Source organism: Hippocampus guttulatus, chromosome 10, assembly GCF_054856545.1.
Source record: "Hippocampus guttulatus isolate MCC_2025c chromosome 10, RoL_Hgut_1.0, whole genome shotgun sequence".
NCBI classification, from domain to species: domain Eukaryota; kingdom Metazoa; phylum Chordata; class Actinopteri; order Syngnathiformes; family Syngnathidae; genus Hippocampus; species Hippocampus guttulatus.
Genome location: NC_141270.1, coordinates 3,611,811 through 3,630,473, shown reverse-complemented (window position 1 = coordinate 3,630,473; position 18,663 = coordinate 3,611,811). Strand labels below are relative to the sequence as shown.

The 18,663-nt window shown below is 46.3% G+C and overlaps 2 protein-coding genes across 8 annotated transcripts in view; one reads left to right on the top strand and one right to left on the bottom strand.

Annotated features, from left to right (window-relative positions):
* Positions 1 to 636: 636 nt before the first annotated feature.
* Positions 637 to 18,663, top strand: part of LOC147198931 (transcription factor COE3) — an 85,697-nt gene continuing 67,670 nt past the window's right edge. For 3 of the 6 annotated variants that reach the window (XM_086122042.1, XM_086122041.1, XM_086122043.1), the window contains exons 1-6: positions 638 to 1,349; positions 1,556 to 1,712; positions 1,809 to 1,872; positions 1,969 to 2,024; positions 3,512 to 3,585; positions 8,732 to 8,800. In XM_086122042.1, the coding sequence (XP_085978168.1) occupies positions 1,219 to 1,349; positions 1,556 to 1,712; positions 1,809 to 1,872; positions 1,969 to 2,024; positions 3,512 to 3,585; positions 8,732 to 8,800 (551 nt within the window). In that variant the 5' untranslated portion in view covers positions 638 to 1,218. Of the gene's footprint in view, positions 1,350 to 1,555; positions 1,713 to 1,808; positions 1,873 to 1,968; positions 2,025 to 3,511; positions 3,586 to 8,731; positions 8,801 to 18,663 lie in introns of all 6 variants that reach the window. The other 3 variants (XM_086122046.1, XM_086122044.1, XM_086122040.1) reach the window with 2 other exon arrangements.
* The window catches only part of LOC147198930 (methylated-DNA--protein-cysteine methyltransferase-like), a 118,181-nt gene continuing 101,047 nt past the window's right edge, over positions 1,530 to 18,663 (bottom strand). For both annotated transcript variants that reach the window (XM_086122051.1, XM_086122050.1), the window contains exon 6: positions 1,530 to 1,662. The gene's annotated coding sequence lies outside the window, so the exon portion shown is untranslated. The remainder of the gene's footprint in view (positions 1,663 to 18,663) is intronic.

Genomic DNA, 18,663 nt, shown 5'->3' with positions numbered 1-18,663 from the left:
AGCTTATAATTCACTTATCTTTGGCAGCAGCTATTAACCCTCAGCACCGGCTAGATAGATTGCTCAGGATGGAGCAGTCGGCCCTCCTCCTCCTCCTCCGCCTCCTTCTACTCCTCCTCATCCTCCTTTTCACCACTAATGAAGCGAACTGCTCGGACCGAGGAGCATGCAAGACAGTTCTTCAAGGAAAAAAAAAAAAAAGATGATGTGTCTGATGATTATGGATTTTTCGGCACTTGCGTAGTAAAATAAGACGTCATATTATGATAGGGAAGTGTCCTTTTGTCAGAAAAAAACGATGATGGTACATTACACAAAACCGCAACTTAAATTTGTGGTATTATTTATCCTACCCCCTCCTGCTTGCATGTGATGCCGATTAAAATAATTAAAAAACACACACAAAATAAAACTCACCACATTGGAAGGGGCCTACAATGGAAGAGGTGGTGAAAAAGTGAACGAGGCAAAAAAAAAAAAAAAAAAAATCTCTCTCCGATTCGCTCTTTGGAAACAGGAAGCGTCACGCCTCCGTATATGGTCAAAGCCCCGCCCATTCAGCGCGTCATCCCGTGACGGCTCCTCTCCCGTGGGTTTAGAGTTTTGGCTCCCGGGAAAGAGTGCAGTCCTCGGGGGAAGAGGGCTTAGTTTTGCATGTTCCCATCCAGCGTGCGCCACGCCGCCGCCACGCCAACGGGGCCCCTCGTCTCCTCCACCAGCGACGCCACTTGCACATCTCGCGCGTAGCGTGGAACACCTTCCACTGGCGAGCAGTGTTTGGAGTGTTTTTTCCCCTCCACCGCCGCGAGTGGGGCTTTCTATTTTTTTTTTTTTTTGTATTTTTTTTTTTTTTCCCCTCTCGTCAAGTCCTGAAGGTTTTGGACGCCGGTGCTTCGGGGATGTGTCCACTTTGAGAGCAGCATCACCCACGAACACAATCATTTTTATTCCTCCACGCAAAAACGAAAAAAAAAAAGAAAATAATAATATCGCTTTTTTTTTTTTTTTACGCTCGTGTGTGCGGATATCTCTCTTAACCCACTCGAGCACTTTTGAGAATTGTTCACAGCGGACGGAGAGAAGAGGGAGAGCGGACCTGTGTGGACTTTTGGACGGATAAGCCAACACGCGTGGCGTGGACCCTTATTTCCCCCCAGTCCCACCACCGCCGCCTATTTTTTTTTTTTTTAATCTTTCCCACCCCACGCAGGAGGCTCGATGTTTGGGATTCAGGAGACGATACCGCGGGGCGGCACGACCATGAAGGAGGAACCGCTCGGCGGGCTCAACTCGGTGCGCTCGTGGATGCACACGGCCGGGGTCGTGGACGCCAACACGGCCGCGCAAAGGTACCGCGGGTCATCCCCTTCCCGTTAAAACAAACAAATAAAAAATATATATCCGAGTGGAACTTGAATCTCGGCAACTGGACTCTTTTTGTTCGTGGGAGATGTCTTCCACGACCGGAAAAGAATCCAAATGCCGAGATGGCAAGTTTGAGGAACCGGAGCGACCTACCTTCCACCCCACTGTGTCCTTGTTGTTCACCCCGCAGTGGAGTCGGCCTGGCCCGGGCGCACTACGAGAAGCAGCCCCCGTCCAACCTCAGAAAGTCCAATTTCTTCCACTTCGTGCTCGCCTTGTACGACAGGCAGGGGCAGCCTGTGGAAATCGAGAGGACGGCTTTTGTCGACTTTGTGGAGAAAGAAAAAGTAAGCGCAAACCCCATCCCAATTCATCCCTTAAAAAAAAAAAATCCAAATATTTTTTATTTATTGCTTTACTGATTTTCCCCCCCACACTTGCAGGAGCCAACCAGTGAAAAAACCAACAATGGGATACATTACAAACTACAGTTATTGTACAGTAACGGTGAGTCGAGTCAATCTCAAAACAAGCGAGTTGTCATTTCTAATGATAATAATATCTTTTTTATTGATATCAAATCAATTTCCTGTGTTCTTCTAGGCGTCAGAACAGAACAGGATCTTTACATTCGGCTAATCGATTCCATGACGAAGCAGGTAAGTTGCATGGATGAAAAAACGGTGCACGTGTATGCTTGGGAGAGGGGGGGGGGGAACCCAAACAAATAAAAAGCCACCCCATAATAATAATAATGATAACAACAATAATAAAGACTCAATATAAGATGTAACGTGAGAAGTTAAAAGCCTTGCGAGACTCACTTTGTCCCAACATTAAAAATTCAAACACGTCTGCCGATCGCGCTTCTCGCAAAGGCTGAGAGGTGAAAACTATGTCAGAAAACAAGAGGAAGAAATAAATGCAGCCCATTTTCTATTCAGCACGTGCTCGCTTTATTATTATTATTATTATGATTATTTTTAAAGCACAAATGCACGCCGCCTATTTTGGAAGCCAAAATAAGACGTTGATATTTTGGTTATTGTTATTCATATTTTTTTTTCTCGAATTAAAGAAGCAGCGCCGTGCCGGCAAAGCGCTCACACACACACACACACACACACACACTCGCAGACGCGCACACACACTCGAGACTTCACTCACACAAGCGCGCGCGCGCACACACACTCACACACATTCCTGCGCCAATGATCCGAGTCAATGACGCAGAACAAGCAATTTATGGATTTCGGTTGCCTCGGCTGCAAAATGGCCACATCAATCAAAAGCAATAGGGTTACGGAAACATGTTCAAATAAAATTAAACAAATGGGGAGGGGGGGGAGGAGAAAAAAATCAATTCTGATATGTCACCCACCACCCCAGCCCTCACCACGTTTTTGGGGTGGAAAATGAAAACAGCAGCAAGAAAATGCCGACCCTTAACAGCCGCAAATTGTTGTTCTTTTAGCCTTCTTGACTTTTTTTTTTCAATTCTAAAAAAAAAAAAAGGTGCCGTCGGAGGATATAAGGAGAGCTGAGTCTCCTTAGAAACGGCAAGGATGAGGATGAGGATGAGGAGGAGGGATGGAGGGCGGCAGAAGTGATCGCTCCACGCCATCTGTTTCAGCCAATGCTCAAAAATTACTCGAGCGTACACCGCCAGACAGCCGCGCGTTTTATCCACAGAAAAGATCATTGTTAGCGGCTCCAAAAATAAACAACAGATTGCCCATTAACACTTTCCCCCAAATATCCCCAGATTATAAGCATATTGATGACACTTCTATTGGAGCGAGAATGCCCCCCCACCACCACCACCATCACCCCCCCCCACCCCACTGTCAGTCTGTCCGTCTTAAGTGGATTAAATGGGAGGGGAAACAATACACATTGGAAATATTAGTATTTGGTGTTTCATCAATTAGCTTAAAAAAACCGAGATGCCAAAAATGACATTTAAAAAAAAAATGTATTAGCCTGATATTAATTGAAAAGAAATACTTTCATACATCCGCCATTTGTGATTGTAAAATGGTCGACGCGATGCCACAATTAATGATCAAAAATCAAAAATAAAATGGACGTTATTTTCTATTGACTTGTTCGCTAAATGTTGACATGCGACTTTTCATTTGCAAAGGCCATCGTTTACGAGGGCCAAGACAAGAACCCGGAAATGTGCAGAGTTCTTCTGACCCATGAAATCATGTGCAGGTAAGCCGATGACATTTTTTCTTCTTTTTTTTTATTTTATTGTTGTTGTTGTTTTCCATTTAATTTTTAAAATGCCTTCGTCTGTGACATGTGACTCACAAAGAGTGGGTGGCAAGTTCTCAGCGATTAGCCAGACCGTGTTAAACCGAATATATTATTATTATTATTATGTATAAAATTATATATATTTATAGAGTCATATTTGTTCATCTTTTTTTTTTTTTTTTTTGGACGATCTGAGCTGTCAGCGATGTCGAGCGAGGCTTTTAGCAATTTGCGCACGCATTCGCCTCTCACGTTGCGCTGCCGCCATTCAGGCACCGTCACCGATACCGAAACGCCTTTTGTCGTTATTGTTGACCCCAGGAACCCCCCCCCCCCCCCCCCCCCCACCCCACCCCTCAACCACCACCACCACCACCACCCCGCTTGCCCTCCCCACATCCCCGCCACCCCCAACGTGCGACTGCAGCTCTGCGAGCACCGAATTAAAATACGCGTCGATTGACCCCCCTCACCCCCTTCCAACCTTCCTCGTTTTATTATTATTGTTGCATTGTTTCGATTGAAAAGGCGCATGCATCAAATGCTCTTTTTAACACCCCCCCCCCCCTCCACTCCCCTCCGCCGCCTCTTGCGTAAACTCATCACTCACCATCAATTTGCATGCGCATCCATCACTTTGTTTTGTCACCCTCAGAATACCCCGCGTGGACATAACATTAGGCACACCTGAGATCCGACACGCGTGCTCAAATGAACCAAAAATAATAAAAAATATATATATATATCAAAACCGACTGCTGTTCACCGCATCTGCACTGAGAGCTGTTCCTAATATTTGGCTTGCTATTTGAGATCACCGGGCATGACCTGGAATCCCCTTGAGAGTAGTTACATTACGATTATATACGGCATAGGGGCTCATGTTTATTATTGTAATTTGCATTGGGAATCCAAACGCCTCATGCTCGGAGATGTTTCTAATATTTTGCTTTGTTCCTTTCATTTTTTTTTATTGATCAAATCCAGATGATGACGACTGTCATATTCGCGAAAGTAGTTCTGTGACTAGCAGGACACTAAGTAGAATTATGTTTACGATCAGAGTTGCAGAAATGCAGTCGCGCCTCAATGCTGCGAGCTGTTCCTAATATTTTCCTTGTTAATATTAACAACTGCATATGGCCAGGAAAGCAGTTACATCTCCATGATATACTGATTATAGAAGTGTAATGCTGTTCCTATTTTTATTTTTTTTAATTGTGATTTTTAACAAGTGCAGTATTTGACCAATACTCCATTGGAGAGTATTACTTTTCTCTATAGAGTATCCAGAAATATGCTTCTTATTGTAGCCTGTACTGATTGTAGAAGTGTATGGCTGTTCCTAATATTTTGGCTGTCGCTTGTGACTAAATATTGCCCTTTATTATTGTTAGTAAGAGAGTTACGGTGCTCCGTTGAAAGAGACGTGACGTTGCGATTACACACGGGCTCCAAAAAGCTTTTCGACGGTTGTCATGCTCGCTTCTGATTGTCACCACGTTGAAGAAGTTTTCCCGTCATTTGTGGCTGCCACGCTGCCGTTTCATCAATTTGCGTCGGGGGTTTGCTTGTGCCGAGAGTTGCTCCTCATACGTCGGCTTTATGTCAGTCATGCCTCGTATTGCTTTTGCGCTGTTGTCACACAAAAAAAAAAATTGGGACTATTCCACACATCCGCTTCACCTCGACTTCATTTCACAGCACAGCGTGTCCCCTCACGGTCGCTTTCAGCGTTGGAGACGAGCACCCAAGGCTTGTTTCTGACACGCATCGATTCATGCTGAGAGCTGTTCCTAATGTTTAGGCCACACGTAATTCTTGCTCTTAATCACGATACGACCGGGGAATGCCGTGGATGCTGAAGTTCTGAATCGGCAGGGGCTCCTTTTGACGGACGCTGTCACCGTATGGCAGTTTGCAAGTGTTTGTGCTAAATGCCGTCCTGTCACAATTGTAAGCGTGCTCACTTATTGATCAGATGTGAATTCGTTTGACTGTTAGGACTGCCTTGAATTATTCTGCAAGTTGCCCTTAATATTTCCGAGACGCTATTCCACGTTTGCGTTGCTTTTCCCCATTGGGGGGTTCTTGTTCATATCAAAGTTGAATTCGTATGATGCCGAGTAGGTACGAGCGCAAAGATACGGAGTGGTGCGCGCGGTGCGCAAGTGGAGGGCTCGCGACCGAGAGGAGTTTCTAAGAAGGGGCTGTGAGGGCGAGGGGCGTCGCTATCCGCGCGGCTTCACATTATGACCGCTCGGATGACTCTTGTCGGCGACGGCGGTTAAGGCGCACCTGCACAAAAGGCCCCGGCAAGGAGGATCGTGCTCAATTTGTCAAGCGACCTCCGTGCGATATATATATATATTTTTTGCGCGAGATGAAAGGCGAGAGGTGACGCCGCAGGCGTGGCTTTGTCATGATCGTTATGGGGGCTACTCGAGGGCCTTTTTCGACAGATAACGTTTGAGTGACGCTGAGTTGAACAACGTGCGCGGCGAGGTACAGGGGCCGCAAGACAATAAAACAATGTGATGAAATGAAAAAGATTGTTCGAGGAAATTGTATTTTCATGGCACAAGTTTGCACTTGTGGTTTGGTTGTGCAATATAATGTCAAGAAAGTGGCCAGTGAGAGATTAAAAATATATTTTTTGCTCATTAAAAAAAAAAAAAGTGTGAACAGATCATGAAAAGATAAGAGTGAGGTGACCTCTAACCCCCAGCCCTCAAGTCATAGATCACATTTTATTTTAAAATTTTGGGCTGCGGAAATAATAATAAGTTAAGCGTGATTATTGCTGCTGTAAATCAGACTTTTTTTTTTTTTTTTTGGTCCTTTTCTAAAGCTGAGTGAGCTCGACCGACAGTATCTTTGCACAAATCTTTGTTTGGCTTCCTGCACCATATGGCGCAAATCAATCTGATTCTCATGAGTTTTCATTTCAAATGGAAGCCCGGATGATGAATTTGTTTATTTCAGTTTTTTTTTTTTTTTTGCTTCTAATTCATGTTCAAATCAAAGGATGTGAAAGTCAGCGAGCTGCAAGCTCTGGATTGGCGTGGTAGAAAGAGGGCTGAGGGACAGGGGGGGGTAAGGGGGTGGGGGTGTTGGTCGGTTGCTGTTTGCGCCTGAAACATGTGGTGGAAGATAGATTAGTGCTTTTGAGGCCATAATTGATAAATGCCTCGCAGAAATATTGGTTGAGGGTGGCACCTTGCATCTCCCTCAGAAATAGCAGCTTGGCAATTAGAGGTAAACAAAAGCTGAAGCTGTGAAAAGTGACTCCCCTGCTTCCAACCCCACCCCCCAATCCCCCCCCCCCCCCCGTGCCTCCCCTCCCCTGCAATGCTATAAGCCAAAGAACACAACATGTTGTTTTCCAGATTTTTTAAAAATCTATCAGCATCAATGCAAACAGTCGAGCTAGCCTCACGCATGGTAGCCACTCGATAAAACGCACGCTGGGTTTGGGGAGCTTGTGCTGCTTCTTAGCGAGAGGGACAAAAAGTCTTTTTCGCAAGTGAGGAGAGAGGGGAGGGTACTAGAAGGGGTTTGGGGGGGGGGGGGTTGTGGCGAGGATAATTTTTAAACATAGATTTTTTTGTAAATGTTCGTTTTGCTAGTAGCCCCAATGAATGTCGGTAAAAGTGCTTTCAACGCAGCAATATGGGGAGGACCGAGATGTGACGTCACACAAAATGGATTTTCTACAAGTAAGCCGTATACATCATCTCTAGGCAATTTCAATAAAAAAAAAAAAATATGTATACTTTTTGGAATTCCCTTCGTTTCTTGATAACCTCTTTTCACACGGAGACCCTGCATACGTGGTGCACCCACAAGGACCATACGAGCACGTCGCGGGACCTGTTCTCATATTTTATATACCCTTTCACGCACCCTGTAACCTGATAACACGACAAGCCGTCCACTGGAGTGACCGCTGTCCCTTGAAAGGGTTACGTTCAATTCAACCAAATATTTTGCATTTTTGCTGATTGGAAAATTGCTTTCCCGCATTGCCAACAAGGAGAAAAAAAACTAACTGTCGCCTTGATTGTCACCCGACTTCAAGACAGAAGTAAAAACAACTCTGCAAATTGCTTTGGAACAAAGAACACGCTCGCTTTGTTGCGCTAGCTAACATTGTTGCCATAAATGTCAATCGTTTCGACTTGAACCTTGTTCCAAGTGAAATTATGGTTTCCCCCGGGCCCCAAAATGCCACTTGCGTTTTTTTTTTACCATGAGATAACTCAAGGTAATTTATGGCAGTTGTTATTTCAGAAGTGTGTATGAAATTGTTAGAAATTCAGTCCCCAAGAAGTCAACCTCACTTTGAAAAAGGTTGGCGAGGCCTGCTCGAGACGAACGGCGGACACGGGATATTTCTGTCACCCTCCGCACTTTTACATATCCCGCAAAATTATTTTTTTTGTGTTTATTTTGCGTCATTTAGTGGCACCATCAAATCTCTGCGCAAATCTTGGAATTAATTTGCATATTTTTAATTGCCTCCATGTCCCTCAATCAACTCTTTGACACGGAGATCTTGCAAAATTCGGAGTTAGCTAGCAGAGGCGGGATTGATGCTTTGCATTTTTTTTTTTTTAATCTACAATGTCTTACTGTAATGCCCTCGCATGTGGGAAAGGAGAGCTACCGTTGCTGAGGCACTCTTCAGCCTTAACTGAACACCGCGAGAAAAACACAAACACAACCAGCTCACCGATGCAGAAGCTGCTGTCGACCGCAGTTCTCACCCGGACGCTCACGCGCACTAACTCCACGTCAATGTCGGAAATTTTCGTTTTATTTTGTGATGGCAATTTGTGGTTTTCAAAGATATTGTTGAAAAGTGTGGACTTTAAGACGTTGAAACGCGTTTGAAATAAACCGCGGAAGTTCACCAACTACGGGTGCTTCTGGAAAGTATCACCTCGGAAAAACGTAAAGCCGTAAAATTTCACATTACCCCCCCACCCCCCCATCCCAATGCCATCTTTTACAATTTGGTGCTCTTGCAAGCGCGCATTGCCGCACCTTGTGGTTGTTCCTTGACCATTCTGACCCGTCCCCATCTGTGTCTAAACAGCCGATGCTGCGACAAGAAAAGCTGCGGGAACAGGAACGAGACCCCGTCAGACCCGGTGATCATCGACAGGTAAGACCCCCGGGTAGCTTTCTCTCATTAGGAGGGTGGGGGCAGTGAGGGGGGGGGGGAGTCAAACGAGCGACTAAACGGCTGCGGGGATGAGAGCCGGCGAACAAACGAGCTTCCTTCCCCTCCCTTGGCGCTGCCAGACGGCACCCGCTCGGGCTGACTCGTATCTTACGAGCAGGGGAGGCGGGGGGGCGTGGGAGTGGCTGAGGGGGGTCTTTCCCAGCTACCTGTGCGCTGAGGGGACGGTCAACCACCTGGATGGGGGTGGGGACGGCGTGGGGGGGGGGGGGGTTTGCTCAGTCGCAGGTGGTTCAATCACGAGAGAATCACGCTGGGAATACACCTAATTAGCTTGGGCAACTTGGTGTTGATTTGGTTCGCCCCCCCCCCCCCCCCCCTTTTTGTTGATCACGCTGTGAGACGTTACCTCCAGCGAGCAGCGTTTTTGTTTGCCAGGCAGCGAGACGTCACACTTCAGACGTATGATTCGTTTGGCAAGAATCCGCGTCGCGGTGCTGATTTGTTGTCGGTACAGTTACGCTATTGTGCAAAAGTGGACGGCAGAAACATCAACGGCACAAAATTGTGCTGATTTAAAAAATGTGTAATATTGAATGTGACATGCAAGCCTCCCGGTTTGTTCATTTCTCAGGAACAACAATAATGTTATTGGGTCAACTTGACCCGGGCCAGGTGTTGTGAACCAAAAAAAAAATCCCAATGCACAATGATTGAATGATCTCATTGATAAGTCATCTTCCAAATAGGCGAAATGTACTCATTTCATTGTTACACACCCAAAACCAAAAACTGATTTTAACACTGAAAACAAGGCCAAAAATGTCAGATTTCTATCCGGTTTATGATGTTGAATCGCTCTTACACTTCCATACGACTTTTCAACTTATTAAACGGGCCAATGTGTCCAGATTTGCAACTACATATTTGTATTGATAAATTTGTTGATGACGCTTCCACGAGAGCTACGATCACGAAAATGGGTCGGTTTAACCCGAACCTAACAGGAACCTTTACGAAAGCCGTAAAAAGTCATTTTGCACATTACGGAGCTGGAACGAGCCATTCATGCATGAAAGTGTCAAATGTGATCCAAAAATGATGATTATTTGATCCCTTCACCTTGGGGGAGAGGGGGGTGGGGGTGGGGTCTGTGCGCTTGTCTATCTCCTGTTCTTGTGTTGCTCACACCTGGAGGGAAACCACCACAGAGCTGTGACCTTCCGTTTTCCCATCCAAAGTGGGCGAACAAACGCTTCGCTCAAATCGTGCCCAAGATGTGTTGTGCACATCGAGGCAGGGATGGAAGGGGGAGGTGTGTGTGTGTGTGTGTAACAATGTAACTCTCAGCATGTTGAAGCTTTGAGACGGATGATTTTGTCCAATCGTTATTTTCGGTTGCCTTCAAATTTTTCGAAGCTGCTGCTGTCGGCCACTGCTTTCGCCCGGACACCCACCCGACGAGGCCCCGCCTCTTAAAGGCACAAGCACATACACGCCGCTGCTACTCATTCGTACAGTGTTTCCTTATGCTCTTTGAATGTCCAAATAGATTCACGAGTGATGCTGAATGTGTTTCACACAGCTTGAGGAGGTGAGGCAGGGCGAGGGGATGGAGGGAAAGAGTGTGCGGGGGAGAGGGGGGGGGGGCGCGGCGGTGAAGGGCCGCATTTCAATGTAACTCTCACCACGTTGTAGGGAGAGACAGCAATGCTAATGTTTGACTAGGCGGAATCACTGTTTGCTTAGCGGCGAATGCCTGCTATCTGACAGAGGGGACAACTCTCTTATTAGTAATCAAATCGGGCTGAGCAGTTGTTGCTGCCACTCCACTCCAGCCGCTTCTCATGCATGGAGAAGTAGGAGCCGGCTGCCCTGGGAGCCGGGATGGATTACCGCAGCTACTGCTGTCTGCAGGGCAAACTCGCGCGCACGCACGCGGACGCACACAAGGACACAGACAAGAGGGGATGCTGCTGCGTCGCCGGAGCAAAAAAGCAGGCGACGGCGCTTTTCATGTTCGCCTTGGTGTCATTCAAGAGTTTGGCGCGCGCATTGTTCCCGCAATCGGCCCGGACAAAACGTGTAACTTAAGTAACAATGCGAGCGGGATGAACGCGAAGGGGGAGGAGGAAGAATTAAAAGTCAAGCGACGAGAAGGGCCGGGGAAGAGAAAAGGAACAGGAGGCAATGGAAGAAAGAGGGGAGGGGGCGGCGATATTGTAAACTCAACCGGCTCGGGGAAGGGCTCGGGTTTTCATTGTGACCGCTCTGAATGGGAGTGGAGTATCCCTTTCCTCGCACAATGAGCGGCTCTGTGGAAACACAAAAGCATATGTTCCTCATTAGACCCTCCCATTGTCTCCATGTCGTAACTATGAGCCTGTCAGCGCGCCCTCGCAGGTTCCCAGTGACCGGGGGAGGCTCGCTAATTCGAAAAAAAAATAAAAATAATAAAATAAAAATAATCATAAAATAAAGCAGCCCAAGCAGGCCCTGGTTATTTTTTTTCCTCCCCCCCCCCTTTTTTTTTTTTTTACACCGGTGTGTTAAATTATTGGCCACGGCCGCTCCAACCCGGCGTGTTTTACAGCCATTTGTTTTCCACGTGTCGCCCTCGCAGGCACGTCATTACGAGGCACCTGCGCCGCCGCCTGATTACTTCCAATCCACTTGACTGACGCAAGGCTCGCCCGCCGAGCGGTCCGAGAGCCCGAATCAGCCGCGTCTGCGTACAATTACGACGTGGAAACCCAACCTTGGGAAACATAACAGCTCCGCTGGGAATTTAAAAGGAAGGGAGGGAATGAGGAGGGGGGGCGTTGGGGGTTACAGTTAAGTTAAGCACCTGAACTGAGTTCGAACTGGACGATTTTCCAGAAACAGGACCGCCATGAAATGTGAAAGCGGCGGGGGAAAACAATGGTGGCCACGTACCTTGGTGGCTTGTGCCAGGCTGAAATTGAAACATTTTGACACAAAAGTGCATTCGTCCAAGAAGATGTCACATTTTCGACTAATTACCGCGCATTCCTTTTTTTTTCTGGTAAAAAAAAAAAAGGGGGGGGGGGAAAGAGGACTATTTTAGCCGCATTTGGAAAAAATTGGGTCGTTGGGGACGTTAGAGTCGAGTCACAAAAGTTAAATTACATTCAGTCAAAATATTTTGCAGTTGCAGTGAGGCCACATTGGAAAGGATAGGATAGGAAAACCTTTATTAGTCTCGCAATGGAGAAATTCCAGATTCACAGCAGCAAAGTTATGAAAGGAAGAAGTAGAACAACAAAATATAGGAGCTGCTGGAAAGGCAGCCACTCATGCGGCGCCATTTTGAAGTCAAAATAAGTCTAGCTTCCTTTTTTTGGACACAAATTTGTTACGCCATATTGTCAAACGGTGTGTTAGTATATCGCTGGTGTCGGGCCAGAACCTCCTATCTCACAATTTGGTACATTTCATCTTTACCACCCCCCCCCCCCCCAAATCTATTCTGTTGGGCATTCCACATGTTAAAAAAAAATGTAAAAAAATTAAACAATTGATTCTGAAAATCAATTTTGGAGATACAAGGATTTCACCCGACGCCAGCGATATCTAACTTTTCGAGAGTTAATTTAGGCTAGTCACACGGAAAACGTTTAAAAACATATTTTTTTAACATTTGCAGTGCATTACTTTTTCGCACAAATTCTATTGCCGCATTTGTATATTTAAAAAGTTCTATTTAGGAGTTAGAGTTAAGTCATGTCATAAAATCCATTTAAAGGGCTTCCAATTAATGCAACAGAACTTTTTTTTTTCGACCGGCGGATTTTAATCCCACCATTGCTCATCGCTATTTTGTGAAATTTTAAAAGTGTGTCAGAGGTCAAGGGGTCAGGTCAAAAAAGTTTTATAACATTCAGTCGGAACATTTTGGGAGTTGCGCGGAAAAGTTGACATGATAACGTCGTAGGCCAGCGCTCATTTATCGAAGTGGGTGAGAGGTTAAAAAGAGGCCACGGTTGTTTTGTCACTTTTTGTACAAAATCCCAACGATTGACACTATTTATAGTTTCGATGTAATGACGGAGGTGAGAGTCGGGGCACATCTGCGGCCATAACATGGCTCATAAAAAAAAATTGGGGGGACCTGCAAGTCATTCAGAAAAGTCGGCATTGTAACTTTAATTAAACCGCCGTACCTGTCAGACACAAATCTCACGATTGATGGTGTCATATTTATAGTTCGAAGTAGGCGAGGAGTTAGAATCAGGACACATCTGCTCCATCACGTCACTCGGAGAAATATTTGGGAGGCGGGGGGCTGGGGGGGGGGGGGGGGCGGGGTGCCGTCTGCATGTGATTCAGAAAATGTCGATTGGACTAAGTAGCGACAGATCATCAATTTTCTGCATGGAGGTTGTCGTGATCAAAGCGGCGGGGATGAAAGCAGGGGAGCGCTCGTTACGTTTGGAACGCTCGTTCGCTGAAAAACGGACACTTTTCGACGAATCACAGTGCCCGACTTTTTGAACCGAATCTTCCGATTTCCGCTGCTGTATTTACAGTTAGAGGAGGAAGACGTTTTGATTTTTAGGTAGGGGGTGCGCAAGGGGCCGGGGGGGTCATGTAGGAAGTGTCAAGATGGAACTAATTGTGATTTTATTGATTTATTGATGATTATTTCTTTCTTTTTGCGGCTGTGTATGCAAAATCCAACTCGCGTTGCCATTCACTTTGTGGTTTTAAGGTTCACGTCGGGGCACCATTTGTCTCATAACATGTTTGTAAGTAACCCAGAAAATGTCACTTTTTTCCTCACTCGGTGGATATCCCCCCCCCCCCCCACCTCACGACACAAAATCCGAGTAAATTCTCGTGAGAACAGGCTCCTTGGACTGTATCATTGATGGCGTTCACGCACTGTAACATTTTCCCAGATGGTAACGCGGGGGCGGGGGGGGGGGGGGAGGGGAGGCGTGTGCTGCTTAGCTGGCATCTAGCGAGACATTAACTGGCGTTCCCATGGATCTGGCATGTCCGACAGAGTTTGGGAAACTTATCATTCCGAATGTGTCCTATTTTCCTGCGGTCAGGCCAGACATCTGTTTACCCTATTTTCCCTTGGAGTTCTGATACAATTTTTTTTTTTTTTTTTTTTTTTTAAACACAAGAGGAAGGATTCTCTCTTGAAAAGAAGGGGGAAAAAAAAGTTGGTTGGATATAGAGACCCAACAGCTGTCCCATAGTTTCAGCACTGCTTGCTCTTTAAATATTTCAACAGTTAAATTTGATGCCTTTGCATTATTCAGACGCATTTTCACATGAAGGCAAGTTGCGTTTTGGGTGGATTTGTGACTTTTTTTTCTTTTTTTAAATGTCTTCGGGGAGCGCCGGTGCACTGCAAAACGAACCGTTTCGATCGCGCCCTCGTTTTAAAACAAAAAAAGAATAAAATATAATTCAAAGGCTCCAAGTCTTGGCGCGAGTACGGAATGAAAAGTCATTTTTAGGGAATTCAAAGTGACAGTTCTGAGGGGAGGGGGGGGGGGGGGGGGATCGGTCAGAAGATCTTTTATTTATTTATATCGTGTCGAGATAAATTCAGTGCATATCTACATACCGTTTTTCTTCTTTTTTTTTCACGAAACGGGAAAAGTTGAAGTGATTTGTGAGCAATTTTGCTGCAATCCGATTACGTACTGATTTACGTCGACGCCACGCCTCTTTTTTCGAACCTTGTGAAGCTGCCGTAGTTAACGCTGAAAGGACGGCAGGTGTTTTGTCAGTCAACGGACGTCGATAAATGGACTATTTTTCATATTCATTTTTATTTACTTGCATGTAAGCCGAAACGATAAGACCAAAACATTTCTGCTTGCCAACTCTTCAGATCAGCAAATCTGAATTAGGGATGGCTTGAAGTGTCCCTCAATGTATTTTTGATGCTGATTTCAAAAAAAATATCTTTTTTTTTCTTTTTTCTCAAGATTTTGAAAACTTTTTTTTTTTTTCGTATTTAACTTTGCCTTATAAAAGCTTGCGGGACACTGAATTTGTGCGTTGGAATTTATAGCTAAGACGTTTCCGTTGCTTCACCGAAGCCTTTAATTCATAAATATGACTTGACATATGACTATTTTACATCTATTAATGCTACGACGCTATGATTCTTATGAATATGAAAACCTCGGTGTCCTGGGGAAAAAAGACGAGGGCCGCTTCGGAATCAGCGCAAAATATTCATCTCGGAAAGTTCACAGACCAACAAAAATGTGCCAAAAAAAAAAAATGTGTTGACCAACGTCTTGTCAAACAGAAATGTATCGCTTGTATTTGTTCCCAAAAACGCATTGGAAGAAGAAAAGACTTGGGTGGACAGCGCAATTAGATTCTTCTTCCAAATCGTTCGAGGCTCCGTTTTACCCCCCCGAACACAGTTGGGTAATAATCGCGAGCGGATTGAGCAGATCCCCGCAGATGTCACATTTCTAAGTTAATGGTGCCTTAAAATAAGTGGGGGTGTATCTTTATTCAGTGGGTAATTTGAGTCTTTAGAATGATAGTGATGAGATAGCCAATATGTGATTAGATGCGTCGCCAGTCGGCAGTGCGCGCCGAGCATGGCGCGCATAACTCAATTTGCCGCGACTGCGCCGCGCTTGCTAGCCGTCCTCGCCCCGCTCCCATATTGACTTTGTCTCCTCGCGTGTGAAAGATTAGACACGTTGTTGTGGCTCACGCATGGATTTTGTAATAAGACAACAGCGCGCGCCGCTGAGAGACCGGAGAAAATGACTCATTCCCGGCGTCCGGGGTTCAAAGATCACATTCGACTCAAGGAGGATGCGCTTAGGAGAAGGGGCGGAGCCAACGTGCGATCTTTCCACTGGGGCTTTTCGCCTATATATTCGTTTTCGCTGCGAGCATAAGCGTACTTATTAGTAGCAAATGTATGACAACCGGCGTATAATTATTCCCTCAACAAATAAATGATTGCAATTTTTTTTTCTGCACAATGCAATTAAGAAAAAAATAGAAACAAAAATCAATAAAAAATGTTACATTTTACATTCAGAAAAATATCAAAAAATGTAAAATAATTGACCTAAAATTGGACTGCTTGTCTCGTTCAATAAACATCCGAAAGCGCAATGACTGTGGCTCTCCTTGCCCACAGGCGAGGGCATTACAGTGTGTGCGTGTATATATACACACATATATCTATAACTATACATACTGTATATCTATATATCTATCTACATCTATATATAGATCAAAAGATAGACATACACACACACAAGCCACACACGACACATATAAAATGTTTTTCTCGTGTGTTTTCTGGGGGGGAAATCCAGCTGATGTTAATGTCCAGCTGTTCTGACCCACCCCGGATGCAAACCCACGCCGCCTCCTTTCATTCCGGCCGCGGCGGCACGCCCTTTCACTTCCTGTCACAAAGGTCAAAGAGCAACGACCTCTGGAGAGCAGCCCAGCCGCTGAATAATTCATGACATTGACTTGTTATTTTCTCCCCTTGTCTTCTTTTTGGTCAGCACGCGCGCGCACAAGCGAGCGAGCGTGCTGAGCGGGAGGCTTTTATTCATTTAGTTCCTTTATAAAGGCTTCAGCACACCCGTTCGTGTGTTAATGCAATTACATTTTGGCCTAATGTACATTTTGCTGAGCCCCCCCACCATGCCAACCTTAACCCCCCCCCCCACCTCCATTATGTCCCTCATTAGCCAGCCCGTATTTTCCAAATGACTTTGCGTTATCGTCCATTTGCGCAACACCTACGAGGTCATTTCCCAGAGTGCACTTGACTTGTTGTCAAGTTGTTTACCAGAAACAAAAGGCGGCGGCCCTCGGTCGCAACGCCCGCCCGCCACCCCCCCCCCCCCCCCCGACCACCACCCCCACCCCACCCCACCGCGTCGGCCTTTCGCAGACACAAATCTGGGGAAATATGCGCGCTCCCCATCTGGTTTTTGCAAAAGCGTGATTACCTCCAAAAGCTGAACAAATGCCAGTATTTATAAGGTCAGGCCTTTATGTGGAAATGTGATGTAAATGAGAATCAGCGAAAGGGGACATTAAACAAAATTAAATTCATTGTCTCCTTTAATGTCATTTACATTTTTGGCTAAGCCGCGCTCTGTCAAAAGAGGATTTCTAAAACCATTTTAATTGCGCGATGGAGAGGAGGGCGTGTTTGCGGCGGGCGTCTTGATAACCTGCGATGGCTGCTCTGTTTATGAAGCGCCTAAATGAATTTTTATTATTATTATTTTTTTTGCACCGCATCTGCACAGAGGCAATTAAGATGGCACTCGGTCACCGGTGCTAATCGGCTTCCTTCCCTCAAGAAAATCATAAAAGAGGAAGGGTCAGCGTTGTTGGGGATTGCTGCAGGTGCCTCGCTTCTATATTTACACACCTGCGCGCAACCTCGGCTAATGAACCCACCCCCCCGCCGGGTGCGCGTCCGGTGAGAAACGGCCGAGTGCAAGTTGGCGTCACGTTGGATTGAGAAGACGGAGTGTTGAGAGCATTTTCAAACATGTTAGCATGGTTAGCCCAAATTTCACACCAGAAATGTATCGAAAAATACAGTAAACGATTGAGTACTCAGAATAGTGAGTGCCGATACTTTTTTCACTGAAGGTGATGACAAGCGATTGTGAACAAAACTTTTCTTTTTGATGCCGACGATGATTCGCCGATGCGTCAGGCCGCTGTACCGCATTGCCAACTACTGCCGAGAAGGACTGACTTGATGTCAGATTAACTTTGCCTGAAGTATCGGTGGCTGTTATCGGTAACCGCCGCGAGCGTCCGATACATAAAAAAATACCCGGTGTTGTCCGCGTGAGTGTCTAGGTGTAAGCTGTGGCCGAGAGCAGCTCCCGCATCAGTGGTTTACTGTTCTCCCGGCGTGGCTCTCCTTTCCCACGTGTGAGGGCATCACAGTAAATATACGGAACCCGCCCCCCCCCCTAAGAAAAAGGCCTTTCTAAAAAAAACGGCGCAAACGCTGAACCGCAGAGGGGACGGCTGAGAAACGTCAGGCCGAGCTGTGAGACGGGCAGGGCCGCGGAGGTCGGCGTGACGTTGGAGCGAAGGCCGTCTCCTCCCGCGCCAGAAGAGCGAGCGCAGGAAGTGTTGAGAGCGAAAAGCTGTACTTGGCACGCTGCCGTTGGCTCGCCGCTCGGCGAAAAATGAAACCCAGACCCCTTTTGCTCTCTCTCCCTCTCCCTCTCTCTGCGAGCCAGAACCTCCCGTCCCAGCGCTCCAGCACGCGGGGTTGGGTAATAGTGTTTCGCTAAGCAAAACATTACCTCAAATTATCCTCGCCCTGTTTTCTATTCCCTCCTCCCTCGTGTCAGTTTTATCGCAGTTTGTAAATGTCAAGACGCGCACAAAAGACGCGCGGCGTAAAAGCATTTTTTTCTCCCCCCTTTTTCTTCTTCTTCTTCCAAATTACGCTCACATGTTTGGGTTCGCATGAGTGGCGGCTGCACGTAAACGCGGTGCCTGGCGCTCCCCGGGGACGCCCACCTCACTGGGGTAGGATTCCCCAGTGGCATCAGCTAATGGCAAGACTTGACAACAGCAGAGGAGCCGGGGGTGTTGTGTTTTACTAGCGCTGAGCAAGGGTGATGACTTTAACATGTGTGCGCAGAAGGAATGTTTGCGTATCCGTGTGTGTGTGTGCGCGCGTGTGTGTGTGCGCACGTGAGCTAACGAGAAGGAAGAGAGGTGTGCATGCGGGCCAACAGAGCGACGGGTTGGGCTCCGGCTTGACGGCAGTGAAAGACGAAACATGGTTCCACATGTGTTGAGAAAGAGCAGTCCAT